The 17552-nt window shown below is 40.9% G+C and overlaps 1 protein-coding gene across 2 annotated transcripts in view; it reads right to left on the reverse strand.

The window, feature by feature from the left end:
• Window positions 1-17208, reverse strand: part of LAMP2 (lysosomal associated membrane protein 2) — a 37994-nt gene extending 20786 nt beyond the window's left edge. For both annotated transcript variants that reach the window (XM_058536621.1, XM_058536620.1), the window contains exons 1-5: window positions 16985-17208; window positions 6671-6789; window positions 5266-5479; window positions 1250-1408; window positions 22-281 (exon numbers count right to left, since the gene is read on the reverse strand). In XM_058536621.1, coding sequence (XP_058392604.1) covers window positions 22-281; window positions 1250-1408; window positions 5266-5479; window positions 6671-6789; window positions 16985-17048 — 816 coding nt within the window. In that variant the 5' untranslated portion in view covers window positions 17049-17208. The remainder of the gene's footprint in view (window positions 1-21; window positions 282-1249; window positions 1409-5265; window positions 5480-6670; window positions 6790-16984) is intronic.
• Window positions 17209-17552: the final 344 nt, after the last annotated feature.

The following is a 17552-nucleotide window of genomic DNA, read 5'->3' on the forward strand; positions in this document are numbered from 1 at the left end:
ACTAAAAATAGACAACTATACCTTATCGTGAGTGATGTTCAGCTGCAGCCCCATGGTAGCCAGAAGACAAGTATCACTGCCATTTTTAACCCAATAGGATCCAACGTCTGGTTTTCCCTTTGGAGATGGCGTTGCAGTAGCAGATGGCGTTGTAGTAGGAGATGGTGTCGTAGTAGGAGATGGTGTTGTAGTAGAAGATGGCGTTGTAGTAGAAGATGGCACAGTGGTGGGAACGATGGGCGCCGCTGTGGTTGAAGTGTTATCTTTCTCACACAGATACTCTAAAATAAACACACAAAGGACAAAATAAAGTAGATTTTTCCTTAAATCATAAGGCCAGGGAAGAGCAAAAAAATTCTTACAATAGAAGTTCAAAAGGGTTATATTAGGGGAAGGGAATACCTTGATAGCATATTTTCAACTAGATGAGGCAGAGGTTCTCAAACTGCTACTTCATATGCAGGCAATCTCTCTAAGAGTTATGACATAGCAGACAAGCTCCAGACACATACAAATGCTTTATCTACTCACATATGGCCGCATATTCATCTTCCCAGACCCTTAATTCCCTTTATTTCCAAAGAACTTTACCTGCCTCTGATGTGAAAATCAGAGATTTATCTTTGAAAATATTTCGCCCCTATGTAGGCCTGCCCTCTTCTTTCCCACGTACAACCACTATAAGGAAGGATAGTGTTTACCAGAAAAAGGTTTAGATATCATTAAAGTATTTAAATACAAATGAACCTTTTATTTGTGTTACCCCTACAGCAAATCATAGGCATTTCACCTACTTCTTAGAAAGTGTTGGTAGTTTTCCAGAACTGGTGAATAAGAAATTATTACATTTCCATAAAGTCATATATAAGTTACAAAATCAATTTATAAAATTCAAGATTAGAACACAGAAATCTAATTTCTAAGCTTTGGTCTTAGATCATCAAAAGCTAAAGCGCTGGTGATCAAGCTATTTGAGGATTTGTTCAAAGATTGGGCTTTATCAGCTGAAAATATTATAGGTAGAGCGTTTTAAAAAACCATTCCACAACGTGTACCTCACAAACTTAAAATTGCAAGTTCCACAAGAATACGAATTGCTATTATTTATAAGAACTTTACAGTCTAGTGTAAGCTATGAATAAGTCTTAATATATAAATGCTTTCAGATAACGACTTCAACTAAAGCCACTGGTACACTCTAACCTTAAATCAGGACCCAAGCATAGAAATGTATACTTTAAGTACCCACCGTTTGTGCTCACTGTGCCATTCTGGACAAAAGCTTGTACATGAACATCCCAATAGTGCTGGACAACATCCTTATTTTCTAAAGTTGATAAACTATTGCATCTAAAGATGTCATTCAATGGAATTTTCAATGCCACATGGCCATCAACAGTCTTAATTTCTGTAAAACAAGATTAACAATGCTGTTTCCAAGAAGGTGGGAGAAAAGTAATAATATAAATATATATTAGACTTCTCTTCTGTCTGCCCCATCCTATCTCCAAAGTGACAAAGGACATAGCATGTTCAGGGAATGACAAGCTCACTGTGGCTGAAACATGGGGAGGAAGAGGAAAGACATGATGGGGTTAGGAAGAAAAGAGGAGTTGCAGGTGGTCACACTTTGAAGCATCTTCTATGATCTGAGGACAGGTTGGGCTTTATTTTGTCTGCAATAAAAGGTTAGCTTCAGTTTTTTTTTGTTTTTGTGAGGAAGATCAGCCCTGCGCTAACATCTATTGCCAATCCTCCCCCTTTTTTTTCCCCCAAAGCCCCAGTAGATAGCTGTATATCATAGTTGCACATCCTTCTAGTTGCTGTATGTGGGACGCGGCCTCAGCATGGCTGGAGAAGCGGTGCGTCGGTGTGTGCCTGGGATCCGAACTCGGGCCGCCAGTAGCAGAGGGCGCGCACTTAACCACTAAGCCATGGGGCCGGCCCTAGCTTCAGTTTTTAAAGCTGGAAGTAAATATCACACATATAATTTATTTTAAGGAAGACAGCCAAATTGTAGAGGATAGGCAGGGGAGAAAACTTTTAAGGAAAGTCATTTAAGAAGGAAACTAGTTACGAGGCTGATGACCTGGTTAAGGTGAAAGGCGAGGCGGGTACTGCCTAAACTAATAAACTAACATGGTGAGGGGCAGTAGGAAGAGAGCAAACAGGTCAAACTGAAAATATCTATCTAAGGTAGAATCAATAGGACTTAGTGACCAAACAAGGAAGCCAGATGGATTCATTAAGGATTTCATAGTAAATCCTTATTTTTGTGCTACTTTCCCAAAGTAAGTTATAGTCACTAAAATGAGCTTTTGTAACCTCTTACTGGATAGAATTTAAAGACTTCCATTTCAGGAAATCTTCAGAATGTGAAAGCAATAAGTTATAGCCATTCTGTACAGTTTTTATTATAATGCCTATAGTGAAACTTCCAAAGACTATGATCACACTTATCCACCCAAATGGCTTAGTTTCTTCTGGAGAAGCAGCAAGGAAGGAAGGTATTCAAGGTCCTTAATATAGGCTGCCTTCTGTGCCTCTCCATCATGAAGCAAGGCAGCCAAGCATCGCTGTCTTGACACCCCCTAACGGCCAAAGGAAATTTTTTTTTAACCAATGAACTATAGCAGTTTTCTCCAGAACTGTTTCTCACCGTTAGCATAAGTGAAGAGATATATGAACTGGCTGTATATAGATAGACCTCAAAACAAATGAGTAAAAAAAAAAACCAAGTTGTAGACATTTGGAGTTACACTATAAAATTCTATAATTTTAAACTATATATTATTGATGAACATATATATTAGTCAAATATAAACACGTAGACAGGAAGGCTACACCCCAAATTTGTCAGAGTAATTGCCTCTCTGTAGGCAGGGAGGAAAACGGCTGTGGGGCGTGGGTAGAGAGGAAACCTCAAGTGTATCTGTAAGATTTTATTTCTTTAAATAAATAAAAAAATGAGGCAAATATGCAAAAAACGGCATTAATTCTGAGTAATAGGTACATGTGGGTCTGTTACATTATTCTCTTTACTTTTCTGTATTTTAATCACGAAAAAAAATTTTTAAAGAAAACAGCAGCTTCAAAGTCACTTCAACTATCAGATGCTTAAAAATAAAACACTAAATTATTTCAAAAACACTTATCAACAGTCCACTTAAGAAGCCATTTTAAATTTCAAATAGTTTCAAATATTACACAGAAGCTAGTAACAAAAAATTGCATTCTCCCTTGTTTAAAATAAAAGAGGGGAGAGATAGGTGTTAACATTTTAGAGTCCATGGTTTTTCCATCAGATCCGTTAGATTAAACTCCACCTGCTTTTACTGCTGCCCCCTTGGTCCAGGCACTCATTGCATCATCCCTTAATTACTCTTAACAGCCTCTTAGGCTGCCATCTCTGCCTGCCATCTCCTCACTTCCAAATTCATCTTGCCGAACATTCTTTATAAACTTCTGTCTATGCTTTTGTTATATCATTCTCCTGCTTAAAAACCTAAATGGTTCCCTAGTGCCTACCCCATCAAGCTAAATGCCTTTTCTTGGCTTCCAAGGCCCCCTTATAATTTAGACCTACCGCACCTAGCCAACTTGATTTTCCTTCTGCTACATGCACTGCCTCTATTTTAATCAGGCAGCGCTCCAATTACTGCTGCACATACTATGCTTCCCCCTGCTGGAAATATTCTGCTCAAAATTCTCTGCTTACTCAAATTCTACCATTAGCCAAGTTTCAGCTCAGGTCCTACTTCTCTATCAAACTTTCTCACTCCTCCAACGCACGCAGACCTCTCCTTTCTCTCTGCTCCTAATGAAGACCACTCGTGAGAACACTTTTAAATCAGGCACTCTCAACCACAGGCATCCACAGATGGGCTCATGGACTACGTACCATATGCAAAGTTTACTCTGTACTTTGAGAGAGAGGGTCTAGAGCTCCCCTCACATTGCCAGAAAAGATTCATGAACCCTCCACCCCAAACACAAACAACAACAACAAAAATTTACACTGATCTCAATGGTTTGCAATTTTTCCATAACTTAAGAAAACAATTTTGCTTTGTCTCCAACTAGTTTTTAAGCTCCTTGAAAGTGAGGGGCAAAGCTCATACTAGTTCTAAAAAAGCATGTAGGGCACAAAGCTGAACATATAAGATATGCAATAACAAACCTGCTTTAGTTATCCTCTCAAACTAAGACATAAGTTAAAAGAAAACTAGGATTTGATTTCCAAGTTTCAGTCTGCAACACCTCCCAAGTATTACATGAGCTCATTCACTTCCGGGTCTTAAAAATAAATATGATCTTTTGATATCCATAAATCCAAATGAGTCATTTATCCCCAGGTCTAGGCATCTGAAGTCCATATATCTGTGTTTCTGGGGTCAGAATGAAATACTATGTGTGAGAAATGCTAAGCTACTAAAAACACCATGTTAACCCCATCTCAATGGTGGGGGAAGAAAGAAGAGAATTATAGCCCTAACAAAACTGAAATCTCCATTACCCACGCCTTCAAAATATTTTAATACCCATTTCAGTTCTAGTAGTTACTAGAATGGCCTAATTGCCAATACTTTCCCAAGTTCATTTTGACCTGAAATTGTCTCAAAATAGCAGAAAATGTTTACTTCAGTCATTTTACCTTTAATTAATCATCATTAACTTTTCAGTCAAAATCCTATCTAAATGGTAAAAAGATTTGAAGATGAAGTATCGCTGCTGGTCTCAGGTGACTGAACTTGTACACATTTAAAATAGTCATTAGTAAAGGGTTTTCTCATTCGAATACTCAACACTTGTTGAATGCCCACTATTGAAATGAAACAAATAATAATAAAGTGCATGAACTCTGTAGCTCAACAGACTTTGGTTCAAACACCAACTCACCCACTTACTAGCTTGTATGACCTTTGGGAAAACCATTTAATCTCATCAAGCCCCATTCCCTTTACCTGTAAAGTTGAGATAATATCTACTTCCCAGGCTTGCTGTTAAGGATTAAGTGAGATGCTGCTGGTAACATACTTAGGGTGTGATCTGGTACAAAATAAAGCACTCAAGCAATGACAGCAAATTATCATCACTGTGTCAAACACTGCTGTACATGGGGCGAGGGGGATACGAAGACATGAGGTTTCCATTCTAGTTAGGAAGACAGACATTCATAAGGATGATTTTTTCAATTATTTACATTTTTTCTTATTATTAATAAAGAGCAAGAGAACATAACACAAATCCATTTCTTAAGGTTACCTTTTTTTTCAGCATCAGGAAATGTGGCGTTATCACTAGTATTGTAGGAAAACGAGATGGTGTCAATTGAATAAGCAGACACCTCCTTCGTGAAATTTACAGTCCAGGAAAAACCAGGTCCAAATTGCACCGCTATTCTGGAACCATGCTGGTTATCCCCACAAACACTTCCATTGTATGTTGGAGTGCCAAGGTCTGAAATGGTTACAGTTTTCTAAAAGAAAAAGAAGTTCAGGGGTAAGGAGCAAACAGGCAGTACTGAGCACCCAGCATTTAGGCAGAGGGTGCCACTTCAGCCTACATCACACATCCCCCATGGCCAGCTTGCCCTTTGCTTGGTTTGCTGTGGAAACCAGTCTCAGATTCTCCAGCTACATACCAATCCTCTGGACAAATTCATGTATATCTAAAAGGAAAAGGAAAATGGGCCTGAACTTCTCGAGTTGATTTTTTTAAAAAATCAGGTTGTAAGCAGGCAAGACCTTAACTAAAGGAAAATAAGAAGGCAAAAGGATTGAGAGGATACCTTCCAAAAAGGAGATTTTAATAGCAAGCTATTTAAAAAAGGGGCAAATAGGGGCCGGCCCGGTGGCGCAAGCGGTTAGGTGCGCGCGCTCCGCTGCGGCGGCCCGGGGTTCGCTGGTTCGGATCCCGGGCGCGCACCGACGCACTGCTTGGCAAGCCATGCTGTGGCGGCGTCCCATATAAAGTGGAGGAAGATGGGCACAGATGTTAGCCCAGGGCCGTCTTCCTCAGCAGAAAGAGAGGAGGATTGGCAGATGTTAGCACAGGGCTGATCTCCTCACCAAAAAAAAAAAAAAGGGGCAAATAGGGGGCCAGCCCGGTGGCATAGTGGTTGAGTCCCACACGCTCCACTTCGGCAGCCCAGGTTCTCGGGTTCCGATCCCAGGCGTGGACCTACACCACTTATCAGCCATGCTGTGGCGGCATCCCACATACAAAATAGAGGAAGACTGGCACAGATGTTAGCTCAGGGGGAATCTTCTTCAAGCAAAAAAAAAAGAAAAAGAGGAAGATTGACAATAGATGTTAGCTCAGAAGTAAATCTTCCTCACCAAAATAAATAAATAAATAATAAAAAAGGGGTAAGCTTTGATGTTAGTACCTGTTAAAAATATTACAGAAGTAGTTAGACCTGAACACCATATATAGTCTTCAGGTCATTTGCCCTAAACCAACTTCAAGAAAACTCCAAAGAACTAATGAATTAAAATATTCATTCCAATACTAAACAGAATACCTTCAAGTGTATATGTTAAAAAAAAAACCCAAACAATTTAAGTGTTACGTCAGTTAACATATGAAATCTTATTTGTAGAAATGTATTTAAAGAATAAAAAAGAGAATTAAATTCCTACTATAAAACTCAAAGAAAAATACTTACGTAAGTTTCATTTGTAGTCTTATAGCGTATTGTGAAATTCATCTGCCATTTTGCATAAAGGCAAATGGCTTTTTCTGAATCTGTCAAATTAAGTTCCAGTGCATAAGATGAGACAGCTCCTAGATTTATTAAAAAGAATAAGATTTTTAAATTGTACTACAAAAACACATAAAACAAAAACAAGCTCTATCCACCACTGAAGTTCAGTAAGCTCTAAAATGAAACAAAGTGTTTTTAATATATATGGTATCTCGGTGATTGTTTTTCTTTGTATTTTCAGCGGAATCCTATTGATAAAGTTAGCGTTACCCCTTCCCAAGAGAATGGTTACTCAACCTAGGATGCTTAGGTAATGGCACAGACTGGTGACATTTGCCTCTTGCCTCCTAATAATCATTTCCACATTCATCTGTGCCTTGCTAGTTTTGTTTTAGGCAATCATAGTTTGCTTGTTAGGACTTTTGTTTTTTAAGATAAATGAGGTAAGGGGAAGCTTGGCAAGGATATTAAACTCCTGCTTCTCTCAAACCAGCTGGTGAAACTTTCTCTGCAAAAATGATAGACAGGCCGGCCCCGTGGCTTAGCGGTTAAGTGCGCGCGCTCCGCTGCTGGCGGCCCGGGTTCAGATCCCGGGCGCGCACCGACGTACCGCTTCTCTGGCCATGCTGAGGCCACGTCCCACATACAGCAACTAGAAGGATGTGCAGCTATGACATACAACTATCTACTGGGGCTTTGGGGGAAAAATAAATAAATAAAATTATTAAAAAAAATGATAGATTTGATGTTCTATGGTCTTGTTGCTTTAAATCCTGACACAAGCTACAAGACCTATGACACACGGATGTCCTGGCATCTGTTTTTTTTCCTGATGTGAAGATGTGGGATAGTTCTTAGCATGTGTACCATGTGACCAAAGTTGCAAAGTTGTTAGATCCATAAGCAAAAGGTCAATTTTTATAAATGCAACGTTCATCATTTTGTTTCATTTTAAAATCCAATTGATTAGAAAGGCTGATGAATCTTTTGACATGGATCAAAGTCACTTCCTACGTTGTCAACCGGCTACCTTTTTAGGCAGAGAATTCGGCTAACTTGATTCTGATCTTTTTCCCTGTGTTTAACCTAGTGAAAAAGATCAGAATAAACACAGGGACATTACCTCGTAAACTGAAGAGCCCGAGGACTCAAAACACTATATGCCAGAAAACACACCATAAACGATGGGCTACCATCTAAGGATTTTCTTCACTGTCTCACACATTACCCCAGAGGTGAGCTGTTTCCTGTTAGGATAGCTGCAGATCCTTTAATGATATCTGAGCAATCCAGCATCATCTACAAGTAAGGACATGCTATAGACTATAGAGAATAAAGTCTCAAGAGGAATACCAAGAAGGCGTGCCTCAGCAACAGCTTTCAAGCTGTACACAAAAGCCTGCCGTCATGCTCGGGAGACCGGGCTGCCTTGCCAAGTCTGAACATTATGCTAAAGCTTGTGGTTACTGACACTGCCTAAATGTAGGGGCTCAGGCTCAAAAAGACCTTGTGAGGGCTAAGTAGGTTTTACAGCTATTCTTTACTAAGTACAATATGGAGTGGAGCTGTCATCCCTGATCCAAGGCTGCCCTGTAGTGGTGCTGAGAACTCTAGCTTACAATTTTTCTAATCAACTGGAGACCTGCTTTGTATATGCTGTCTCTCTCAGTCTTGTTTAAAGTCCCCAGCTTTAACGTATTCTCCTTGTATTCAAAGCTATTAGAAATAACCAAGAAAAGTCTTATGTGTATTTATCATTTCCTTTCCAAAGATATTAGAGTAACAGAAAGAAAACAGCATAAGGGGCCAGCGTGGTGGCATAGTGGTTAAATTCACGTTCTCCACCTCAGCGGGCCCGGGGGTTCTCAGGTTCGGATCCCAGGCACGCACCTACACACTGCTTGTTAAGCCATGCTGTGGCAGCATCCCACATACAAAATAGAGGAAGATTGGCACAGATGTTAGCTCAGGGCCAATCTACCTCAAGCAAAAAGAGAAGGATTGGCAACAGATGTTAGCTCAGGGCCAATCTTCCTCACCAAAAAAAAAAAAAAAGAAAACAGCATAAAATAATAATAGTATCAATGTGTGCCCAGGTGGGAGAACTGAAGCTTTATGAAGTAGAACGCACAGGTTGTGGTTCCAATTTTGCACTACATTAAATTCAAAACAGTCTACCCACCAACCTATAAATGAGAACTGAGAAATGCCCTGAGGGCTCCAGCACATTCTGTTCCAGTCCCATCAGAGCCTCTCTCCCTGTGAGAGCTTTTCCTTTCACACAGCTTACTTTGCTTCCCAGTTTATATCTCCAACTGCACAGGGACCACTCTTACTCAAATACATATCATCTCAAACTCAACAATTCCCAAACTAAAATTCATTCGTCTACTTCCTCCCAACCTTCTCAGCCTCTCTAGCTCTAAATGAAAGGCAGGACCACATACAGTCACTCATGCTCAAAAGTTTAGGAATTAGCTTATACTTCATTCTGTTCTTGAAGTCCTATTGATTTTTTCCTTCAAATTCTCTCTTAAATCTAATCTTAGCCTTTTATTTCTATTCCCAATCCACCACCCCACTCAATTACCACAGACGCCTCTTAGCTGCCTTAATGGTCCTTAAATACCTCTTCCTCCCAGGACACTTTCTTGTTCAAAAATTTTTACTAGCCCCAAAATTCCCGTATTAAATTTAAATTCCTCTGCCTGACTTTCAAAGTAATCCTTAATCTTGTCCCATCTTAGTCCTTTCAACTTCTCTCAAACCATCTTCCCAGAACACACCCTTTGATCTGGTTAAACTTGTTCCACTGGACTCAAATGCCAAGCTCTAGTCAACCTCTACCCCTAGGCTTCTATTGTTCCTAACATTTGAAATCTACTTTCTTCTACTGACCTAAATGTTCAGCCTCAGGAAGCGTTTCACTCTCTTTTTGGCTGCCCAAAATCTGAAATATCCTCCCTCCCACCCTGCCTTTCTTCTAATTTCTGGCAGGTATAACCACCCACTATAAAAGCTGAAAATGCTAGATACTTGCTTTTCCCAGCCTGCCTTGCAGCAAGGATGGGCATTTGTGCTAGGCTCCGCCTAACAAAGGCCTCCACCCCAGATTTTGAATAGGAGAGGAGCAGAATGGAGCCAGGAATGGAACTATCACCCTCAGGTAGAAGCAGCTACAGCAGGATCAAGCTCCTAGGGAACAAGGCCAGCAGAGCTAGTAGTGGCAGTGGCCAGTGGTATAAACTGCAGTTCAATGCTCGGCAGTGGTAGTGCGGTTCAGTAGTGTGATCTGAGGTATTGAACCAGGCTTTGGGATATACAGCTAGGAGCTCCAGTAATTCTGAGTTACCTAATATATTTTTAATAAGTAAAATTTTATTGATGTGTAACATTGATCAGAAAATGCACAGCATAACATACGGAAGGGAAAACTTTACATAACATTAAGTGTACAGCTCAAAGAATTTTCATAAACTGAACCCACGTGTGTCAAGAAACAGAACATTCCAAGAAGTCCCCTTGTTCCCCCTTCCAGTTACTATTTCCCTCACAAGGGCAACCACTATCCTGACTGCTATCAGTATAGATTAGTTTCACCTGTTTTTCAACTTGCTCTAAATGGAATCATTCACTATGCTTTCTTTTGTGTCTGGCTTCTTTCAGTCAATACTGTTTGTGAGATTCACCCAGGCTGTTGTGTGTAATTGCAGTTGGTCCATTCTCACTCTGTATGTACAGCTTTCTATTACGGGGTGAATACTCCACCACTTATTTATGCTACTGGTGATGGGCATTTGCATAGTTTCCAGTTTGGTTCTATTGCAAAATGGACACATCAGTGAACACATGTGTATGTGGGTCTGTTGGGTACATATCTAGGAATGAAATTGTGAGGTCAAAGGGTATGCATGTTCCGATATCTTTTTAATAATAATAAGTTCCTTTTCTGCTTAAAATTGATCAGATTTTATTTCTGTTGCTTACAATTAAGAACCTGGATTGATATGCCATCCATTTTTCAGCAGCCATTTTCTCCATGAAGATTTCCTTGACTATGAAAGCCCTCCAGCAGCATTCACAGTATCCCCACTTTTCAGTATATTTTATACTATCCTGAATTATTCAGTTATTTTATGCCTGTAAATCCTGTCTTCCCTATTGTCATAAGCTCCAAAACAGTAGTTTTCAACTGTCACTTTGCAACAAACTGATGTGCCATGGTAAATTATAGTATACAGCAAGTAATTTGTTAACTAATAAAAAAGTACCAAAGTCTGTGAATGAATGATACATATGGATAGATTCACGATTCCCTTTTGATAATGTCTCTGTCGCTCATTTGAATTCCAATAGGCTGCCTTAAACAGAAGATCTTATCTATGCCACAGCCCCTAGAAGTGTGTCATTTATATGAATATCATCCATCATGGGTGTCATGGCAGAAGAGACCATGACTATTACTTTTCCTTTGTCTCCTATCATTCCTAGTAGTGTGAAACACAGACTACAGTCTCAATAATTACTGATTGACTATATCAAGGTAAAATACCCTGCGATAAGGACCTGAAATGTGGCTTAATATAGGAATAATAATACAGGAAGGCCAATCTTTTAGCTCTTCCAAATCATGAACCTAACCTATCAGTCTTCTGGATACTCTGTCAATCCCCATGTCAGTTTTCTCAACAAATTTTGACATGGACTTCAAGCTAGGAATAATGCTTTTCCCATACGGTAAGTTTATAGTTGAAACATTTACACTTTGGTCAAAAACTTCTGGCAAGCCATTTCCATCCTTATTGCTGTGTTTGATTTTAGAATAGCCAAACCATTTTTGTTTAAAAGGCTTTACGACATTTAAAAGCCACAGCTGAATATATCCCAGAGTGTGCAATTATAAAGCTGAGAGTTTATTCTCCAAAGAAAAAGGCGTGCCTCAAAATCAACTTTCTCAAATTCAAATATCCTCTCAATCTTATTTCCAAAGAGATCATTTATAGGTTCTTTCAGAACTCAGAATTTATTTCTCCAAGCATGAGATACTGCAAAAAATGGCTAGGTTTTTACAAGTCTATCTGACCCAATGTAGCTGAAAAATAGACATTCGTAAACAAGATAGGGAGGTTCGTAAACAAAACCAATTTACTGGTGGTAAAACAAAACCAATAAAAAACAAACAATGGTCTAAGAGGCAATATAATGAGGCAATTAAGAACCCCATCCCTGGAGTTGAAGAGGCAGAATTTAAATCAGGCAGTCCAATTCACTGGCTGTGAGACTCTGGGCAAGTGAACCTTGCTTCGAATAGTAGTATGTATTTCTCGAATAGGTTCTTCAAAAGTATGTAAACCCTGTGGAGCTAAGAGAACTTTGCCAAGCAAGTTAGAGATTCCAGCTTACAAGCTTCTCTTCTAGTAAACACAGCACCTAAAGAGATCCTTCCCAAATTTTAGGTATATGTCACCTTTCATCATACTAAGGTATGGACTCTTGTCCTCAAACTCATCAATTCAGAATGATGTTGAGCAAAGGGTCTTAAAAAAAACAGGACATAAGCATACAACACCTATTTACTCTTTCTTCTCTATTCATATGTTTGCTAAGTCAGATTAACTGTTCCTCATTTACAATTCCTAATATGGGTACAATCACCATATTCAGTTGCCCATACTCTCGATTTCTGGTAAAGCTCTTTAAAAAAAACAGTAATAATATAATTTTAAGCTAAAAAATAATTTCATTTTTTTAAGGTCAGAGAGTGGGTAAGGAAATAAGATTCAACATTATTCAACTAATGGAAAGTACTTATTGCTGAGTGGTGTTTGGCATACCTCCAGAATTCATTTGCAATGCACAGCAGGATACCAACAGTACTTATAAAGTACACTTTTGGATCTGAGGAGACCCCTGATCACTTTCATATGAAATTACAATGGGAATGCTTTTGTCACTACAAGAGGAAGAGCAGCCTTCCTGCATCGATGATCACTTAAATCAGCTACAGTGCTGTGAAATAATCCTTGATCACAAATTCCAGCGAAGGACACAGGAGAAGAAAGCTGCTCTTATGGGAAATATTTGAATATCTATAATCCTATCAGATGTGATAACCAATGATTAATGGATGAATTATAAGCCTGCCCTTTCAAGTATCTCTATTATAACCAGAATAATTTTAGCAGAACCTTGAAATCAAAGTTATCAGTTTAACAAGATGTGGTAAGGCTACAGAAAAATTTCAATGCATACTTTCTCTCTTTTAGATCACCTCCAAAAGGAGAGAGATTAGTTATTTGTGAAAACCTTATTCTCCTTCTCACCAAGGACTTCCTAGTTTTCCATGTTAACCTTCACTACTATGTAAGTATATCTGAAAGGGTACAGGTATTACTAGCATTATTATATAGCGTTATACTTCAGTAAATTGATGTATAATTATCTGTACTGCTCAGCACCGATCTTGAAGTTCTCAATCCAAAGACACAAAAAGGCTTCTTGCAAAACATAATTTAAGGTTCAGAGAAGAATAAGGAGACTGGGTCGGTTTAGTTCACCACCATATCCTCAATGCCAACAAATACCTTCAATAAAAATGTACTGAGGGTTAACCAGGTACCAGGCCCTGCACTAGGTAGGCAACTGGAATTAACAGTACACAAGACAGTCTCCACTCTCAGAGACTAAGACCACAGGGGAGGCTTGACTAGTACTGTAAAGAAAAAGAAGAGTGGAAAATAGGCTAGCCTAATAACCTAACAGATTGGAAAAGACAAGATTTACTTCTATTCCTCCAGATGGTCACCTGGCTGGCCTCATTCCAACCCACAGGTCTCTGCTCGAATGTCCCACAACAATGGAAGGCCTTCTGACCACATACTGTCAAGGAGAGTCACCCCCCCTCACCCACTCCTATCACTTGCTCATTCTTCTTCCTCATTACCTGCTTCATTTTCTTCACAGTGCTTACCACGATCTGAAATTACATTATTTACCTGTGGAGCTGTCTCCCCCCACTAAAATGTAAGCTCCATGAGAGCAGGGCCCTCTAGTCAGCCCTTTCATCTAGAGTAGTGGCTAGGACACAACAGGCATTCAATAAACATTTGTGTGAGAGAGGGGCTCCAACCAGTGAAGTACACACTCAGGATATTTATATGGGTCTTTTCCCACCCAGAAAAGCCTCAACTCTATAAAAACCAGACGTGAAACTAGTTATAAGAATCACTAACCATAGAAGAATTCTGAAATGTATGATATCACAACGGGAACATAGTGAGGCAATGATGCTAGGAAAGGATTTTCATCCACTACTCTCTTTATAATGCCTCTATATGGCTTTTCTTCAGAAAATCATATAGGCTTTTCTCCAGAAAGTTCTCTAGTCAGTTATAGTTCATTCAAATAAATATCAGCATAATTTAATCTCTGTGAAAAAGACCCATACATAGACTCTAAGGATTCTTTTCTATACTTACTCTAAAGCAGCAATTTTTAAAAAGTTACCAGTAGAGCTGGGATAGAGAGAGAAAGTTACGAAGTGAAACTGGCACAGCTAGAGCACTCATGCTAACGAGACTATAAATTCAGGACAGATCCTCCTTCACTGGTACCCTCTGCAGTGCCCAGGAACAGCACGAGATTCACAAGAGGTACTTTACAAATATGTATTGAGTTCTCAAACACCTATTCTTGGTATCCATTTTGACATATAAAAGTAACGGGCAAAATCCACCAAGCAACTGGAGATCTCCTAAATTCTTAAGAGAGAAAGCCACATGGAGGGAGTCTGAGCTCCACACTGAACCAACAGCTGTCAGAAAAAGCAGCTGTATGGAAGAGATTGTTTCTATTTTATCCTGGTTCCTTTTAAAAATCTAATCTAGGCACGTTATTAACCTTTACTCCTCCAAATCCCGCTCTGAACTTGGAAGTGGAGGGAATCAATCTTGGAAATCTTCCAAGCGGATGAATCTAGTTAGTCCCAATCAATAAATGGCAAACTCGCAGATGAGCTGATGGGTTCTTTTATGTGCTTCTTTTTGCCTGTTTATTTTCTGCAATGAGCAAGCATTGCTTTTGTAAAAACAAAACAAAAAAGCTTTCATTAAAAAACAAAAAAAACTTTACTGACACGAAAGCCAACAAGTTAGGACAACTATTATTTTTTTTCACTTTCTCTAAACAATAATAGTGTTGTGTTTCTGCAGATTCAATTGGCAGTGAACTACTGATTAACAGATGCCTTGGTCAGATGTGTTCTAGTCACTGATAAGGTGCTTTTCGTTCTAAACAATCCTCTCAGGGTCGCACGGCCCTCAGTAAGTGCTTCACACTAGGGTTAAAGCTTCAAATTGTGTTGGAGCAGAGTCTCCATGGCCCCCTTTCAGAAGGGCTACAGAAGTTTCCTGCACTGTGCAGACAGCTGGACTAGATCAGGGACTCTCAAACGTTCTGGTGTCAGGACCCCTTACTCTTATCCACTGAGAACCTCAAAGAGCTTTGGTTTATGTGAGTTATATCTACTGGTATTTGCCACATCAGAAATGAAAGCTGAGAAGTGAATAAAACACAACATCAGAGCCATCAGAGTGGTGACGTCATCACACATTATGTAGCCTCTGGAAAACTCCACTGTCCACTGGTAAGAGGACGCGAGTGAAAGACAAATAACTTCTCAGTATTATTCTGGAAATAGTTTTGATTTGACAGACTCCCCGAAAAGATCCTTGAGAATCACTAGATTAGATCATCAAGAACCCTTCCAATGCTATGGCTTTGGAGCAAGATTTCTCAACTTTGGCACTACTGACATTTTGAGGTGGATAATTCTTTGTTGTATGTGTGGGGGGGTGCCCTTTGCATTGCAGGATGTTTAGAAGCATCTCTGGCCTCTACCCACTAGATGCCAAAAGCAATGCCCAGTTGTGACAACCAAAACTGTATCCAGATATTGCCAAATGTCCCCTGGTTAAGAATCCACTGTTCTAGGGTGCTGATTTTATTCTACGGAAATGTGAATTACAAAATATACACCTGTCACTGCCTTCTCAGGCCCCTTATATCTATTTCCTCTCCACTGCCATCTGGGTCTGTTCCTTCTGTTCTTTTATTAGGTCACAAACAGCAAGTGTCAGTGGGTATCAACAAGCATAGGATGAATCCGGTCAGGAAGAGACATTCTGGTCAAAGTTCACCTTTCAAGCATTAAAGCCCTCAGGGACCCATTGCTTATGGGGGGGCCGGGGGGGAAGCACAAGCATCCAACACTCATCTAGCCATTCTTAGGACCCAGTGACAACCCAATCCTTAGGAAGTAACCTACCCTCCTCCTCCAAAAACGAAATAATAGGCCAGTTGTGTAATACGGGCGAAGAAAATGAGCTTCTGAAAGCCAAGAGGCAGTATACAAGACTCAGATACACCACCTCGAAAACCTCACATCTGGGAGGCCCACACAACCGAAGCATTTGGGGATTTTTTTTGTCAGGGTCTGGCTGGGAGGAAGTAACAAAATTGGAAGAAAACCGACATCTTCAACACCTCCAAATCAGATAGTCACTCCCCACCAAAGTTCCCCCTCATCCCTTTAGTCTCCAGAGGCTGGGTCTGAGTTTTCTCGCCTGGAAATTGCCCCAGCCGTCTTCAGTCTCTTCCCCCTCAAAACTCCAACTACCAAACTCAAATCCAGCATCATTCCTCATCTCTTTAATCACCATTCCTCCACAGCCTCAAATTCCTCCCCACAAAAGCCCCCAACGCTCTCATTGCCCCTCAGACTCTACTATCCTATCTGCCCTTCCCTTCTCCCGAGCTTCTCCACGCAGGCAGTCTCTTCCCCTCCCAATTTTTCTCTCTCGCCCCATAGTTGTCCACCATCTTCAAAACACTTCCCTGATCCTAGAAACCAGGACTCTCCTAATTGTCTCTGCCACCCCAGAATCTGCACGTACCGCCCTCCTACGCTCACTCCTTAGTATCTTCCCCAAGTTACTCTTTCTACCCCGATCTGCTCCACTCCTCACTCTTCCCTACCTACTCCCTCGGCGACCACCCTCCTTACTTGCCCCTTCTTACTCTCACGGGCCCTTCTTCCCCGCCATCCCTTGGTCAGGCCTTCTCTAGGTCGCCTCCCCGGGCCAAGCACCGCCGCCCAGTGTCAGCCGTTCAGCCTCTCAACGCCCTCCCCCCGGACCAGTCTTTCGGGTTGTGGCCTTTGAACTGGGCGCCCCCGGGCCAGGATGAGGGACTAGGCAGGAGGGCCCGATAACTCACCCAGGACGAGGAAGAGCAGAACGAGCCCCGAGCCCGGAACCGGGGTGAGGCGGAAGCACACCATGATTCCGCAGAGCAGGAGGCGGCGGCGGCGGCGGCGGCAGCGGCAGCAACAAGAGCAGCAACACCAGTGAAAAGGCTCCCGGAACTGGCGCAGGAGCTCCGCCGACCACCGACCACAACGCTGCGAAAGCCAGGAATAGGAGCTTGAGCGCGGGTCATAAGACTAGGGGCGTGGCTCTTTCTTGTCTTCAGCCAATCTCTGCGCTTGAAAGCAGCGAGAGGGGTGGTGCTGTAAGGTTCGGTGGGCGGGGCGACCACGCCCTGGCTTTTTGGTTCACATTCACCCTTCCGCTCCTAGGAGATATGCGCGGACGGCCTTTTCTCTGTAAGGCTACAGAGAAAGGATGAGTTTAGGCGGATGTAGATAGCAGATATAACTTCAGTTCCGACTCCTTGAGGAAGAAGAGAATAATTTTGTTGGAATACAAATGGTTGCTAGGCATTACAACGTAATACGTACGAAAACAATACATGATTATTCTCCAAACACTATTATTACCTATGC

The sequence above is a fragment of the Diceros bicornis genome, chromosome X (genome assembly GCF_020826845.1).
Source record: "Diceros bicornis minor isolate mBicDic1 chromosome X, mDicBic1.mat.cur, whole genome shotgun sequence".
Lineage (NCBI taxonomy): Eukaryota > Metazoa > Chordata > Mammalia > Perissodactyla > Rhinocerotidae > Diceros > Diceros bicornis.